The sequence below is a fragment of the Ctenocephalides felis genome, unplaced genomic scaffold, assembly GCF_003426905.1.
Source record: "Ctenocephalides felis isolate EL2017-DRISC unplaced genomic scaffold, ASM342690v1 CF-g0.4_SCAFFOLD_01492, whole genome shotgun sequence".
Classification (NCBI taxonomy): Eukaryota; Metazoa; Arthropoda; class Insecta; order Siphonaptera; family Pulicidae; genus Ctenocephalides; species Ctenocephalides felis.
The window spans coordinates 11419857-11438038 of NW_020537646.1; the positions used below are offsets into that span (position 1 = coordinate 11419857).

Consider the following 18182-nt stretch of genomic DNA (forward strand, 5'->3'; position numbering starts at 1 on the left):
AGGGGGCGCCAACACAAGATTTGGATATTAAATTTTTAATATAGTTTTTTTTTCAATATATAAGTTCTTTGCATCTTTCACTCATCTTTATACAATATTTCGTAAAAAATTTCACTTTATAACAACAAATGGGAAAGTAAAGATGAAGTCATATAATTCGGCCCTCACGATATCGATTAGGAGAAGTTTAAGATGCAATTTTGGATATCCTAAATAATAAAAATTAAATTAATTTAATCCAACATGAATTACCAGTGTAATGTTATGGTTATGGTCATGCTAAACCGTTTAAAAGACTTCAATTTTCAATATAGTGTGGGAATTGAGACTCATCATTTAATTTAAAGCAGTTCTACATTTAACATCGCTCATATTATAAATATTAGTATATTAAATTAAAAAATTGTAGACATGGGTACAGGACAACGTCTGTCGGGTCATCTAGTATTTCAATGAATATAAATATTCACATTACATTTTTGACATTGTTCAGATACTTACCCGTAAGTATAGTATCCCTCATCATATACGTGGTTTTGTAAACAATAAAAGGTATAAATGAATATTAGAATTATGCCATAATTGTGTAACAAAAAAAGGAGAGAAGGAACATTTTCCTTCAACAAAAATCACATAACAATATTTATTGACAGTTACAGTTTAAACTAGTCATTTAATCTTCGTCCGTTGACATGTAAATGACATGACATGTAAAATACAGTGCCATCTACCGGCGAACGCGACTACTCGGTCCGCCATTGCATTTTGGGCTTGGGCCGCCGCGCTATGCGATCTCACGTTGTCAGCAGTGGCAGTGCCACGGATTTAGTTGGTAGTAATGTAGTTTACTAGACAACCTAGTCCTAGTCAATATGTCGTGCGAATGGGCGATGGCGTTTCTTTCATTCAAATTGACAAACTTTTAACTTATTGTCTAATATTAAATGGCAGTACAGTACATTTTTTTTTATATTGAACCACTTGATATTATTCAAACTGTTTATAGCGTAAAAGTGTTTGCAAATTACATTTGTGCGATATTGACCTGTGGATGAAGTGTTGTTGCAATTATTTTATATGCGGGCTGAAATTCATCTCGATGTCGACACAGCTCATTTAATAAAATGATTTGATTTTTAGTTTTTACGACTTGACTTATCAAATGATATTAATTACTATCAGTATTTTAAGAAGTGAAAAGTTGCATATAAATCTTCAGGTAATTTGAACTTGACGAGAAAAATCTTAAGATAAAATAAAATATCTATATATGTATATAAATATATATATATATATATATATACATATTGGGCAGGCATGTATATATATTATTTTATAAGATTATGATTTGATATTATTGAACTCTAGATTGAAAATATCTGAGTATTTAGTAATCTAATGTATATATATATATATATATATATATATATATATATATATATAGAATTTTGTGATATGAGTGGAACATATACTAAATGTTAAATATGAACAATATAGAACAATATTTAATAATTACAGACATTTCGAGACCATGGTATGCCCCATCTTCAGTGTTAATTATATACTAACATATTATTTAATATTTTATTTAAATTACATTTAATTTTCGAAAAACAAAAAACACCAACTATCTCTTACAATGCTTGACACAGTACTAAACATGTGAATATATACAGAAATATTTGAAAACAAATCTTAAGTGACGAAGATGTATGGACAGGATGGATATTATTATAATGTAAACAAATGGAGTGTGAGATTGCATAATAAAATCAAGAAATTTGTTTTTTGCTTTTCAAAAATTACATGTAATTTAAATAAAATATTAAATGATGTGTTAGTATATAATTAACTGTTTTGAAATTACACTGAAGATGAGGCATTCCAAGGACTCGAAACGTCTGTAATTATTAAAGTGTTAATGCATTTAAATTTCTTTGCTTCCAGATGCTAATATGCTTCCAAATTGATATAAGAAAACTTTCTGAAAGTTTTAGTTCCTGATATTTACTTTAAGATAGTCCGCACTTCAACCAAAGTTTGTTATGAAAGTAACATTGGAAAAAATCCATTTGTTTTTTAGAATTTTATAACTCCAGCTACAAATGAATCAAAAGTATCAATTCGTGTAATGTTTTATTGAAAATTTGATGCAAAAAGGGTTTCTTATAATTTTTCATTAAACCTATTGCCTTAAGAGTTATTTGAGATCAAAGTTTAATAAATCTATAATTATTATGTATAAACTTATTTTATAAAATATATCTTATTTTTTTTGTAAAATTTTTATTTTTTATCAGAATAAGCAAATACAATGTTATTCTCGAAATTTGGTTGAATATGTGTGATTTTTGTCAATGAGTTATTTATTTATTTATTTATTTATTTATTCAACACCCAAGGCATTACTACAATATTATTACATTTTAAAGTGTACAAATTATAAACTAAAGATAATATGAGAAAAGTTGTATTAAGAGTTCATATATACTTGTATATATACATAACACTTAATATATATAAATTACAAATATATAACATTAAATAAAAACTAATAAAATTAAACATTTAATAAACTCTAAATCTCTATTCAAGACAGTCATTTAAGGATAATTTTTCTGGCTTGATTTTTCATATTTGTCACTGACAGACCATATTGAACTCTAAAATACAAATGGAAATTTTCCCATGTTATTAGTTGAAATGCAGACTATCTTAAAATTAATATTAATTAAGAGCTAAAACTTTCAGAGATTTTTTTATCAATTCAGAAGCCATGGGAACAAAGAAATTTAAAAACTTTCATATTAAGGACCACCCTGATAAATACATATATTTATATATATATATATATATATATATATATATATATATGGAAATGGGAAAAACTCTCACACTACTTCTTCCCTGAATCGAGTTGGAGTTTAACTCAGCTCACGGACCTGCCCTAGGGCAGCACTACCCATTATTATTATTATATACATATATATATATACATATATATATATATATGTATATATATATATATATACATATAACAAATGTATTGTGAGTAGTTAAATATTAAATTAGAAATATTAACAAACAGCACTCTTTTTTTCAGTAATTTATTAAATAATATTAATTTTACAAACATTTCGAGACTAGGTTTGTCTCATCATTAGTGTAATATAATTTAAAATTTTAAATATGAATATCTAAAGTAGCATGATGTGTTAACTCTTCCAACTTGTTGTTGTTACTGTTTTTATTATTAATATCATTATTTTTTTTAAGTGAAAACAACAAGACAACAAGTTGGGAGAGTTAACACATTATGTTAGTTCAGATATTCATATTTTAAATTATAATAAACTGATGATGAGACAGACCTAGTGTAGAAACGTTCGTAAAATTAATATCATTTAATTAATTAGTGCAAAAAAAGAGTGCTGTTCATATTTTTAATTTAATATATACATATATATATATATATATATATATTCAATAGATAAGTCCTGGATTTTTTCAATATATTGATTGTTTCTTTTCCGAACAGTAAATCCAATAATAAAAAACAATTTGTTTTTTGAAGATGTTTAATACGACGTTTCGGAACTAACTACCTAGTTCCGAAACGTCGTATTAAACATCTTCAAAAAACAAATTGTTTTTTATTATTGGATTTACTGTTCGGAAAAGAAACAATCAATATATATATATATATATATATATATAGATTATTTATACAATATTTATATTGAATATTGTTGTATCGAGAATGTTTTCCTTAAAATTGTTTGTTTTGTAACAGCATAAAATAATGAAACTTTATTATGACTACATGCTGTAAATTTTTAGTTCAGGCTAGACTGTCTTTAGTTTGTTACATGTAAAAATTTTATTTGTTTTAACATTTATTATTCATATGAATAATTTGTGACATACAAAATTGAAAGATAACATTCATTTCCTGTTTAAATATACATCGATATGCCCATCCTTTACACATGTTACATATATACATATATATATATATATATATATATATATATATATATTGATATAATATGACTATATTATATATATATATATATATGTGTGTGTGTGTGTGTGTGTGTGTGTAAGTTCTTGTAGGGCGATACATCAAAGAATAAAAAGCTAATATTTATAAATAAATCTTTAATTACCAACGTTTATTTATTTATCTAGTTTCTATCTTTATTAACTTTACTGTCTTTTATTATTTTTTGTTGTTAAGTGTTGCTGTTCTATTAATTTTTCTCTTAAATTTATAGTGTCTATACCAATCCACGAATTTTATAATTACCTAGTTATATTAATTTTTACACCGTTTTTAGATCCACTGATGATGACATTAAATTGAATGTCGAAACGTTTGGAATTAAAGATTAATTTATAAATTTTTGCTTTTTATTCGTTGATGTATGTACAGGAACTTACACATATATCTCACCAAAAATAACTACTAAATCATATATATATATATATATACTAGCCGGCCCGACACACTTCGTCCTGTCAAAAAAAAATTGTAATGTGACGGTGTCTTGTGCCTACCTTTTTTCTATTCTTTGCAAAAAATTATTCTGAACAGAACCCTCACCCTGGTAATAATTCGGTGTGAATTAAAAATAATTAAATAAAAGACTATAAGCATTTAAAAGTAAGTAATTTTAATAATGTAAATCATAATTCAAAAATCAGTTCAATTTTCATTGTAGTGCTTTGTGATAAACGATGTTTTTTGTTTGATTACCTGGCGCATAGACAAACAAATCTGATGGTTTTCCAATACGGGAACAAACAACATACGATTTTCCATGTGAGAAACATGGGTTTTCTAAATTAATACACAAACACTTAATGATAACGCACTGGAAACGCATTGGGATGCATGGTGCGAGAACATCTTCTGCTTTATACTATCCTTTGAATATAGTTAGTCGATATTTCGCAACATTATAATTGCCGATCCAACCCTTAATTGAAGAGCGAGTTAAAAAACTCCGGTGGATCGTCTTGGTTAGTTGCCGAATCAACTGATTCGCCTGTAATTTGTTCTTGAATTTTGAAATTTAATTAATTTACATCAATATTTTTGGCTGCAAATATAGCTTGATTAATAGAAAGATATTTCTACGTTTATATAAATATATTCAAAATTAGATTATCAAAAACCACACAAAATGTCATGACATAGATCATTGTTTTTTTTACAAATTGCGTTGCCTTCTCGATTAAAGAAGAAAAGGGCTGTTTTTAGGGTTTTCCCGGCAATTATTCGTTTTTTTCTCGCCGTAACAACCATCCTTGGACTTCAACGAACATTTTAAAAAAAGAATTGGCCAAATTGGTCCAGGCGTTGTTGAGTTATGCGCTTACCAACACATTTTGCGATCCATTTTTATATATAAGATATATATATATATATATATATATATATATATATATATATTCATATAATAAATGTTAAAATTCATATAAATAAATGATTATGGTATTTATTCTAGTGCTTTTAATAAGTTTGATAAATAAATTTAATTTAAAAAATCTATTTAATCCATTTTATTAGCAAATAAAAAGAAATTGAATATGTGTAAGATTAAATAATTTGCATTTGATAAGAATAAGAGGCCTGTTAGGATAGCATTTTTCATTAGTTTACTTTAATTATATATAGATGTGTCACATTTTTATTTGTTCGATCTAGATAATATTCTAAATGATGTTACAATGTGACTTTATTACTAAACTAATGCGAGCTTTACCATCGCGATTTAAACCCTAACTAGGTCATTAGCATATTGTTTTTCGTATTAAGGATATATTATAAGTTTCTTTCATTGGTCTGTCAATCATCGCCGCATATTGAAAAATGTCGTAAATTTTTCCTGATATTATCTTTGCCATGTTATGACGAAAGAACAACATTGTTATTGTTAATACTAGAACTAATTAAACTACAGCTTAAGACATTTTAATGTCAACAGTCGCAAATATAATGATCTCACGCGTCATATCGGCTTTTTGTTTGCTTAGCGTAAGATGATTTACGTATAATAAATATTTACTTTTTCTGGTAGTTTAATATGCAATCAGCAATTTTAACTTAAATGACATTACGTTCAAATATGAAATATTTTCTCGATTGCAATTGTGTCCGCTATACTGAGTTGATCATACGTACTGGGTGGATCAGGATAGCCCCGGATTGTCCAGGACATTCCCGGATTGTCACTTTGGATTACAATTTTTTCTAAAAGTACTATTTGCCTCTATCATCCTGAATTTTTGAAAAGCATAAGTTGACATTGACTTATCGTCATTACAACAATTTAAAATTACAACACTTCTTCAAATATCCAAAAATTAATTATACGACGATTATGGTTATATGAAACTCTTAGAATTTTAGTATTTTCGCACTTACATTTCCATATTAAAATATGGAAACACACTTCTTGCAAGACAAATGCTTTAGAGAAGTGACAAAACTCGACTTGGAATAGGCGATACTTTATACGCAAAATTATAAAGAAAATTTTACAGAATTTTATACAAGACTTAAAAGCAAAAGTTAATTCTTAAACAAAATAAGAAGTTTTGCACTCGCTGCCAGCAATTCTGATTTTAAAAAATTAATTTCTTTTAGAAAAAAAGACTGATTTTTATCGTTTTCTTAATTATTATTTGTTATTTTAAATTATATTTAAATTAAACAACTCCCGTTTCGGATTTGAATTGTAATAATATGTTTACCTTAGTTGTCCCTATTTGTAAAATAACTTCATTCTTTAGAGTAATTGCACTAATATTTAAATAATATAAAGTGTATGCTAAAATCTTTCAGCCAACTTTTTTTTAATCAAGTTTTTACATAAAGCCATTGGGTAATATGACGAGTTTCGTACTTGATGAGCGTCAAATAAATTGAGTTGGTCCGAACGTAATTATTTACCCTTGAAAACAACACCGACTAATTTAAGTATTTAAATAAACGAGTTCAAACGAACGTTGCATTAAGCTCTTACAACTTTAAACATTATTGCATTTCTTTCGATGAATTGTTATATTATAGTATTTTTTTATAACTGAAGCTAAAGTTACTTTTTTATGTTTGTTAACTTGCTATTATCTATTTAATTTACTAGTTAATTATTTTATATACTCGATCGCCACTTCATACACAAGAATCATTAGGCTAAATTATATTTTATGTGAGGGTTGTTGATCTTGAATCCTTTTAAAAGTATATTATATGAATCATAAAATTAAATCAGTTAAAAAAAACAAATATTACAACTAACTATTCAAAGTTTACTAACATTTAATATTTAGAGATAAAACTAAACTGGAGGCTATTATAGAGCATTTTTCTATCACTGCTATATATATACCATTAATAGCTTTTTATTTTTAAGAAACTTGCACTAAAAGCTAATTCCTCTTTAATATATAATATAAATAAATAAGTATATATGAATAATCTTGAATTTGATGTTGATATAATTTTATTTGAGTTTAAAAGTCGGGGGTTACATCAATAAAAATAGTATGAGTTTTTAGAAATTTATTTAAAATCCATACGTTTCGGCTAGCATCTTAGCTTTCATTCAATGGCAATCAATAGACATATAAAAATTAAAACTAAATAAACATGTAAGAAATTTCATAGGAAAAAAACGATAATAATAATAATAAACACTTACAATTTTGTATCCTAATATAATATAATGGGCCGGCCGTGGTCCCGTGGTAAGAACGTGGGCTAGCAAATCCTAGTCCCGGGTACGAATCCAACTGCGGTCGGTTCGGTATCAAAGCAGCTTCATACCAAATTTTCACTTGAAATCATAAATTTCAAACATGATCTCAAGTAAAAATGGCCTTTCGTGGGCATTGCTGCAGCGTACGTATATGCAGAGGGTGCAAGAGTTGTAGTAGCAACATGCCTCTTGCAAATAAGAGGTACTCGGATTGTATCCCTGTACTCAAAAGAGTTGGAGAATAAGTCAATACACCGGGAGAACCTTGGGGAGAAGTTAAAATTCAAGTAATAAAAAGGAAAAAGTAATAATCATGTAATAAGTTAGGAAAAAGTAAAAATGTTTGTAATACGTAAGAAAAGGTAATATGCATGTAAGAAAAAAGTGTTAAGTATCTTAAAAATGTAAGAAAATGGTAAGAAAGTTTAATATATATATATACGTTTGAGTATATATATATATATATATATATATATATATATGAAATTATCATTCCATGGTATGAGTATGTGCACAGTGGTAAAATATATATTTTTTTACATCACAAATGGCAAAACACACAAATAAACACGAATAACATTATAAGTTGTCGAAACTATAGTTTCGTCGACATATTATGTATTACTTTTGCAACGTAGAAGTGGAAAGGGTTAATGCTTCAGGCAAACTGGTCAAATAATTGATGTAAAAAATGTTTGAAGATTATGATGGACGATCAAGATATATTTTCAGATTAAGATAATTTGAATTAAGGGGGTTGTTCTTTTTTTTTTACAAAAAATGCAAGGTATTTGTTTTTGTTTTTCTCGAAATGTATTTATCATAGAGACATGCGTTTTTTTTTAAACAAAAATTACATAATCATAGAATATTACGAAATTTTCTTTTTGTTTTTTTTCGCTGACATTTTTTAACCAGGGGCCGCCAAAGTCGGCCTTGCAAAATCGATCTCTTTTGCGGTGCCACAGATAAATCTGTTGCGCATCGCCTGAAACAATAAAAGAAACTACGTTGAAGAAGAAGTTTGAATCCAGTCCCCCTACCAAAATGAAAGAAAAAAAGCAGGAAGGAAAAAAATGGCAGCTATTTAAAAAAAAGTGTCAAAAAAGGACTTTTTTTGGGGCGAGAAGCTTTGCAAAATTTTTTTGCGTAATGTTATCAAGTGTTTGAGGTAGGAGGACTAGGTATTGCAGTGGTGAACAAATTAAAAAAAATGTAAGTCGATCCGACTTGTACTTTTTTTTATTAATTTGTGGCACCGCATTGAAAAAAGTCAATTTGAGAAAAACGTATTTGAAGTTTTTAATACAATGTACTAAATACACCATTTAATTTAATGTACTAAATACACCATGGTGTTCAAAGATGCTGACACATTAAAAAGATCATGTGCATGAGGTATTATAATGAAAAAGAGGGCAGCTGGCATACAATAGCTCGCGGAGATACATATAGATATATATATATATATATATATATATATATATATATATATATATATATATATATATATATATATATATATATATATATCTATAACTTCGTCAAAAAATAGATATTGAGATGATTTTTTTTTAATAATTCTAAGGTTTTTAGCTTTCATAATATCAAAAATCGAAAAAAATAAATAAATAAAAACCGAACAACCCCTTTAAATGAATTATTTGGAATGATTTTACTTTTTAATTATTTATTTTAGAAACAATACTGCAACATGAGTTAATTTAAATGTTGTTTAGATATGATAAAAAATAATGAATATAAATGTGTTTGTGTACACATTGTGCTTTTTAATTTATACATTATTTCATTATTTAAAAATATAAAATTCCAAATGTTTGTAGAATGGATTCAATTCATTGTTCTTAGAATTGTAGTGAGTGGACATTTATTAAAAAAGATTAAATAATTTTTTTTCAGGAATTGTATAAATCAATCTATACACTGACTGCAGCATGTATGTGTGCATAGCAGAGAGTAATTTTTGGTTCCCGGGCTTTTGCCTGCAGCGGTTTTAGTTGATGCTCCTGAAAAGTATTAAGCTGCTCAAAAATTTGTGCCAAAGGTGAGATATGTCTTTTTATTGATACTAAGAGCAGTCTTTACAAACGTTGTACCTTAACTTACGATTTAGATTCCAAATTGTTGGGCCAAACTTGTTCAAGCTGGCGCGGCGTTCATGACGATTTTTCCACACAGAGTGCAGTTCATCACAAAAATAAAAATAATTTTGTGCTTTATAGTTTCATATAAATAAATATTTTGTAATACATGCGATTGCGGTACCGGTCATGGCCATAATGAGTAGTATTTGCTTCTGGCCAGATGTGCGTGATATTTACGTTTGGCCTAGCTTTCGTACGCGGGCTATTCTAAGTTAAGGGGTTAACAAATGAATTTCAGATTCTTGTATTAATTTGTGTTTATAAGACTTTATTCTGATCTCACATAGCTGATTCATAAAGTAACCTATATCTACCTATTTACAATATATATTATTGGTAATAATGTAATTTGTTGCCTTTATTTTGTAGTTTATATTGAAGTATTATCGGGCCAAAAAAGAAAAGTTGTGAATTGACTGTGTGTCCCGCTTTTGTAGCGGGATAGTTCAATCAGCAACCTGGAACTAATGGAACTGGAGAACATTGTTGCCAACACTGTATATTTGAAAGCTCGTGAAGGTGAAAGTAGATACGTGAAATATGGTTGAAACTTACTTTTTTAACATTGAGCTAATATATATATATATATATATATATATATATATATATATATATATACTATATATATATATATATATATATTTTATGTGCTAATATTTTTTTGCCGGAACGCTAAAATTAAAAAACCGGTTTTTATGTTTGTTCCGGTTTCGTTCAAAAAGGACATAAACAAAAATTATTACAAACCCCATTTTGTGCATATATATATATATATATATATATATATAATAAACACACACATATATATATATGTGTGTGTGTGTGTGTTTATTACAATAATAAGGACGTTTAATAAAAATTAGTTAAAATAAAAATTATAAAATTCACTTATCAAATTATTTTCTGTTGTAGCAGATTTTTTAATTTTTTTTGCCGAAATGCGTTCCGGCCCTAAAATGATTTGATATAATAAACCAAACATACAATACATAAAATATTTATTTATTTTTATATTATTATTATTAAATATATTTATATATTTACTAGCAAACCCGACGAACTCCGTTTCGCCACCAGATGGTTTCGTGAGAAAGATGAAGAATTTTTTTGTTTGTTTTATATTTGAAAAGGAAAAATTTGATATTTACACAACTGTAATGAATTTATTTCGATTAAAAAAATGAAGTGTTTTTAGTTGAACTTCTTTAAGTAAATGAAAGTGTACCCGCCAATTATCCGTTTCATTGAAGTGCTCTTTGTAAACATTTTTGTTTTTTGGTCTGACGTTAACACAAACAAAGCGGATGGTTTTCCAACTCGTGAACAGGCAACGTATTACTGCCCATGCGAAAAAAAAAAGATTTTCTAAATAATCTATTTGAAATTTATCCCGCAAACACTAAGCGATTGGCCTTGCGACTTGTTAATTGTCATTGCGAACGCAAGGGGAACTGGAAATTGCAATCGTTTGAAGTCAAACTGAAGACCAGTCGGAATCATTGGTATGTCACCAAATTGTCAGCAATTTTTGATTGAATGGTGAAATTCAGTGCGTGTATATCATTATTTGTTGCAGCAAGAATTGCTCGTTGACTTAACCAAGCATAATTCTGATAAATACGGTGCGTGAAGTTCCAGCAATTTGCATTAAGGCACGATGCCATGCACCACTAATTTTCTTAGCTATAAATTGTGGAGCCCGAGACCTTTCCAACGAATGCAAAATTGTCGAATTCGGTTCGTGCGTTCTGGAGTTATATCGTCAGGAAGGAAAACCCGACTTATTTTTATATATATGTAGATTATTTTGTATATTTATTTTATGTATTGTATGTTTGGTTTATTTTTTATATGTAATTATCAAAAATAATGATTTTTCCTGGTGTGACATGTATATCTTTTATTCTTTAATTATTTTAAATATAAATTTAAATTTATTTCTTTAAATTCTGCAAATATCCTTTTAGATACTGATTAACATATGTATGTATATTTATTTGTATGGGTAAAAGTCACATAGGGACATATGCTTTTCGTATACTAAGCATCAAAATAAGATACTTTGCCGAAGAAACCATTTCTCTAAAATGAATTCTGATGCCTGGTGCATTCATCCAAAGATTGGGTCAAATTTTAAAAAATCCTGTTTTGGCTCATTTAGAGCTCCTCAATAATGTCCAAATGTATGACCGACCCCCAGTAAGTTTGGAATGCTGATCTACCCATGCCCATGGTTCACCCGCTGGGACCTTCCTTTAGAGGTCTCCCATACAAAAGTTACATCATTTTGGGTGGATTGGCCTTCCAAAGTTAGTTGGGGTATATATATATGTATATATATATATATATATATATATATATATATATATATGTATGTATGTATATACTTCAGTATATTATTCATGTATTTGATTGAAAAAAAATACTTTTATTATTTGTAACAATTTTAATGGTTTTTGAGCCAATATTATTCATATTTATCGCCTGATTCATTTATATTCAATATTCATAATCATTCAATCATTATCATTTTCTTAATGTTTTACAATATGATTAAATATTCGCATAATCTTAGGTGGATCAGACAGCAGCAAAGGCAAAAGCAAAAAATGGAAGAAAATTCTGCAATTTCCTCACATATCTCAATGCATAGATATAAAAAACAAAATAGGTATGCTATTATTCACTTTAAATGAATCTATGTTCGGTATTACATGCATTTTAAAATATTAATGAAATGATTTATTTAAATATTTCTCACTAATATTAAGAGTTGCAAACTTGTATTATTAAATTATTATACAGATGTAAGATACAGTTACGTAGTTGACCAGCAGCCAATTGGGAGATTATTATTTCGCCAGTTTTGTGAAAAGAAAAGACCACAATATTATCGTTATATTTGTTTCTTGGATGATGTGGAAAAATATGAACTGGAATTGGATGAAGCACGTTTGGAGATATCATTAGAAATAAGTAAGAAATACCTCACAAGTAGTTCAATTGAATCGGGTGATAACCCTGGAAACACAGTGATTGATGTATTAAATGATGATGTTATAGAGCATTGTAAAAACAAATTATCAAGTGAGTGAAAATGTTTTATTCAGGTGATAGTTTTACTACTTTTATTTCCTAACTAAACATTTAATAAATTCACAGGTGGTTGTAAAGATCTATTTGAACCTTGTGTTTTAATCATCAAAAACTTTTTGGCAGGGGAGCCTTTCTGGGATTTTGAATCATCAATGTATTTTCATAGGTATGGCTGTTAAAATTCAACTTTAGTTACAAACTATTATATGTGATGCAGTTTTATTATATTTATTGTAAATAGTAGAAAAATAATATTTTATACATTATCAAAATTGCTATACTGGTTTATTAAAATTAGATATTTGCAATGGAAATGGCTAGAAGCATTGCCTGTAACATACAAGACTTTTCGAATGTATCGAGTTCTAGGAAAAGGAGGATTTGGAGAAGTTTGTGCATGTCAAGTAAGACTGCTTAATTTAAATATATATTTTTTAAATTCAAAATTGAAAAGATTTAGGAAAAATTCAAATTTTGTTTTTTAGGTAAGGGCAACGGGTAAAATGTACGCTTGCAAAAAATTAGAAAAAAAACGAATTAAAAAAAGAAGGGGAGAGTCAATGGTGTTGATTGAAAAGCAAATATTACAAAAAATTAATTCAAGATTTGTTGTCAATTTGGCATATGCCTATGAGACCAAAGATGCCCTCTGTTTAGTTTTAACCATAATGAATGGTGAGTTTGATAACAATATTGATAAATTGATATATGATTAATTTCTTGGAGGGCGTAACATCAAGTAAAAAGTAAATCAAGATTTTTAAAACATCTTTATTTTTCCATGCGTTTTGATGTAAAAATCTCTCATCTACTTGATGTTATGTATGTGTGTGTGTATATGTATATATGTGTGTGTGTATATGTATATATGTGTGTGTGTATATGTATATATGTGTGTGTGTATATGTATATATGTGTGTGTATATGTATATATATGTGTGTGTATATGTATATATGTGTGTGTATATGTATATATATGTGTGTGTATATGTATATATATGTGTGTATATATATATGTGTATATATGTATATATATATATATGTATATATATATATATGTCTTATATTGCTTCGAAACTATTTGTCCCATTGAAAATTAAGTTAAATAAAATATCTTGGCTCAAAACAAAAAGAACAATTTAAGCAGCAGTTTACCAATTTATTTTTATTTTTCTAGGAGGAGATTTAAAATTTCATATATATAATATGGGAGGTGAACCTGGCTTTGAAACATCACGAGCAATGTTTTATGCCGCAGAAGTAGTCTGCGGACTAGAACATCTGCATGAACAAGGAATAGTTTACAGGTAAGTTGAAGAAATTGCTCTCAAAGAACTAATAATGTTTGCACCAAAGTCACTTTAAACATTTGGTATGTGAAAAAAAAATTCAATCAATAGCATAAAGTTTTCAAATTTAAAATTCATTAATCGAGAAGAATAAACCAAGATTAACAATAGTTTTGTAAACAACTATTTTACCAAATTGCAACTATTTTTTACAAAATGTATTTTATAATATTCATTTTAATATTATGTAACAGAGATTGCAAACCTGAAAATATTCTTTTGGATGATTTTGGTCATGTGAGAATATCTGATTTGGGTTTAGCTATGGATATTCCTGAAGGCGAAATGGTGAGAGGCAGAGTAGGAACAGTTGGTTATATGGGTTAGTATTTCAGTATCTGTTATATCTATACAATCTTCAGTATTTATTGCTGATTTATTTATATATTTTGCCCTACATTTGTGATAATGATGTCTTAGTAAATATTTCTCTTTGTTGCTGATTTATTGTTTTTTATATGTTTCACAGTCTGATAATGAAAATACTACATCTGCTTTACAATTATTTTTATATTAATGAATTGAAAAGTGAAGACCATCATACTATAAATAGAGTTTCATTGATTAAAATAAATATATGCACAAATAATTCAAAGTTTGTAAATGTTACAGCCCCCGAAGTCATTGAAAATGAAAAATACTCATACAGTCCAGATTGGTTTAGCTTTGGATGTTTGCTTTATGAAATGTTGGAAGGTCAAGCACCATTCAGAGCCAGAAAGGAAAAAGTTAAGCGGGAGGAAGTTGACAGAAGAGTGAAGGTAAAAAGTAAACAGAGTTTCATGCCCGATTAATTTATTAACTTCCCGTAGGGTAAGTTATTGTAATGGGCCGAAAATCGAAATAGAAAATTTTTGCATTTCTCGACGTTTTGAAGGTTTCTGAACATTTTGGCATACCTCAGAAAAAATGGATGTGTGTGTGTATGTATGTATGGATACAAATTTTCAGGCACGTTTTCGGGCGCACGGATCAACCGATTTGAATGGTTAAAAAAAACATTCGATTCCTATCGATAGGGAGAAGAGCTGATTAGTTTTTGGCAAAGGCAGATCCAGCCGTTTTGGAGATACGGAGTAAAGAGTGTAGAAAATAGAAATCGAGTTTTTGAGAGAACGGATCATCCGATTTGTATGATCCAAAAAACATTTAGTTAGTAATGACGAGGAAAAGTGGTTATTAGTTTTTGGCAAAGGTAGGCCCAGCGGTTTCGGAGCCACAGAGCTAAATGTTAAAAAAACGGCAGTTTTTGAGAGAACTAAGCGTCCGATTTAAATGATTCATAGAACTTTCTGCTTGTCTTAACAAAATAATTGATTTTGGAAAAAAAAATTTGTTTCAATTTTTTTTTTTTTCAAAAAATTTTTTTTTTATATATCGAAAATAATGCGGATTTTATTTTTAATTCTGACTAAAGTTCTGATATACTTTAAACAAATAATGTTTTCAACTTTGCAATTCAGTTTATATAATTCTTATAAATATTACACAATGTTACAGTATTCATTTATAATAATCTATTTGAAAACATTCACTATTCCTTGAATATTTCGTTACGGTACGGGAAGTTCCAGCAATTTGCCTTAAGGCACGATGCCATACACCCCACTAGTTTAGAATTTATTCTATATTCAGGTTTGTTATACAAAAGTTTGAAATATCTTTGTTATATATTCATATCTATATTATTTTTGCTTGCATTATTATTAATTACCAAACACAATTATTCAAGAGCTTTTAATATTTGAAAAATATGATATTTATTTATGTTTTATTATTATCACACTATGTCTATTTTTATTCACGCATAATATAGTAATAATTTCATTCCTTTTTTTGAAGGAAGATCAAGAGAAATACTCATCAAAGTTTACCGATGAAGCAAAATCATTATGCCAGCAGCTATTGGTAAAAAATCCAAAAACTAGATTAGGATGTCATTGTGGTCGATATGGGGCTCGTGAAATTAAATTACATTCTTTCTTTAGTACCATGAATTGGAAAAGACTTGAAGCAGGTCTCATAGAAGCACCCTTTCTTCCTGATGTAAGTAGTTCTTTAAACATCGAAAGGACTATATTTTAATTTTTTTTTTTTTATTAAAGTATCGTTAATTTTAAAAACATGTTATAGGACCAGTAATAGATTTAGATAAAATAATGACAATACTGATTTCTTTTGATGAATTATTATTCGTGGACACTAAATCAGTTATTTTACAGAAATATTCGACATTATTAGTTATATTTATTTTTGGATATTGCTATCTAATCTATTGCAGTCTAATATCTATAAAGTATCATTACAACATACAAAATTTTAGTGGTGATTACAAATTGGCAACAATTTCTAAAACAGAATATCACATTATTGAAATGTTCATGTAATTTATGCTTAAATATTTTTTTAGCCTCATGCAGTATATGCTAAAGATGTATTGGATATTGAACAGTTTTCTACTATAAAAGGGGTTAATTTAGATGCAACAGATGATAATTTTTATTCAAAATTTAATACTGGTTCTGTGTCAATACCTTGGCAAATGGAAATGATTGATACAGATAGTTATAGCGAATTAAATGTCTTTGGAATAGATGATACACCAACACCTGATTTAATAGTATTACCTGAACCCACAGAAGAAAAACAAGGTTGCTTCTCTTTTGGATTTAAGGTATTATTAGTTATTTATTTTAGTTAATATTTTCATAATACTGATGCTATGTGGATAATTCTAGAAAAAACAATCTGCTCGATCTAAACAAATACCATTTGCAGAGCATCTACTGAAGTCAAACCAAAAAGTTCTAGCACAAGAACATCAAAGTTGATAGTCAATATATGAAATTATGCTATGATATACATCATTAGAATACTTCTTGTTGTAAACATTGTCGTATGTATTAATATTGTGCATGTTACTAATTTATTAAATTCCCTGAAATGAAACTTCTTGAAATGCTCTTGTCTTTTTTATAATAATTGTGGTTACAAAATGAGTATATAGCTTAATATTTAAATATAATTAATAAATTATTCCACATTTCTGAAAATTTTAGAGTAATAGTTTATATAATAATAATTTTTTCCTTTATTACCATATGTATGTTTTGACTTGGGATTAAGTCATCATACAGTGACATAAAATAAATTAAGAACCCAAACTAGAATACATGATTTATTACTTATATGTTTACAATAACAAAGAACTAATAAAACATTGTTCAGATTATATTCATGGTATTATTACCCAAAATATGTTTGGCAGCTACATTTATTGAAATATTTATATTTTTTAAATATCTTATTTACTTGTAGATCACTATATAAATATACAGAATGTATTAAGGATAAATTATTTATATATATATATATATATATATATTATATATATATGCATATATATATAGAATTTTGTGATATGAGTGGAATTAATTTAATGTAAGGTGGAGAATATTAAATGTTAAATATGAACAACGTAACACTCAGATTTTTACACACGCTATTTAACAATTACAGACGTTTCGAGACCATGGTATGCTTCATCAGCAGTGTAATTTCAAAACAGTAAAAATTATATACTACTACATTATTTAATATTTTATTTAAATTGTATTTTATTTTTGAAAAACAAAAAACACCAACTATCTCTTACAATGCTTGATACAGTACATGTGAATATATACAGAAATATTTCAAAACAAATCTTAAGTGTGGAAGATGAAGGGACAAGGATGGATATTATTATAATGTAAACAAAAGGAGTGCGCGATCGCATACTAAAATCAACAAATGTGAAAACA

The 18182-nt window shown here is 27.6% G+C and overlaps 1 protein-coding gene across 1 annotated transcript; it reads left to right on the top strand.

The window, feature by feature from the left end:
• Window positions 1-817: 817 nt before the first annotated feature.
• On the top strand, window positions 818-17315 carry LOC113369919 (G protein-coupled receptor kinase 2). The gene is made up of 15 exons (XM_026610537.1): window positions 818-832; window positions 1141-1219; window positions 9690-9834; window positions 10304-10453; window positions 12510-12605; window positions 12740-13021; window positions 13097-13196; window positions 13329-13434; window positions 13516-13705; window positions 14208-14337; window positions 14574-14701; window positions 14992-15140; window positions 16222-16425; window positions 16790-17053; window positions 17118-17315. The coding sequence occupies exons 4-15, from the start codon at window positions 10402-10404 to the stop codon at window positions 17208-17210; spliced, it is 1794 nt and encodes a 597-aa protein (XP_026466322.1). The 5' UTR covers window positions 818-832; window positions 1141-1219; window positions 9690-9834; window positions 10304-10401; the 3' UTR covers window positions 17211-17315.
• The last annotated feature ends 867 nt before the right edge of the window (window positions 17316-18182 follow it).

Bases quoted from the DNA above. Each gene is read 5' to 3' on its own strand.
- LOC113369919 (XM_026610537.1), top strand. From the start codon at position 10,402: ATGGAACTGGAGAACATTGTTGCCAACACTGTATATTTGAAAGCTCGT. The intron at 13,706-14,207 runs GTGAGTTTGATA...TTATTTTTCTAG, and splicing joins AGTTTTAACCATAATGAATG to GAGGAGATTTAAAATTTCAT. The intron at 16,426-16,789 runs GTAAGTAGTTCT...ATATTTTTTTAG, and splicing joins AAGCACCCTTTCTTCCTGAT to CCTCATGCAGTATATGCTAA.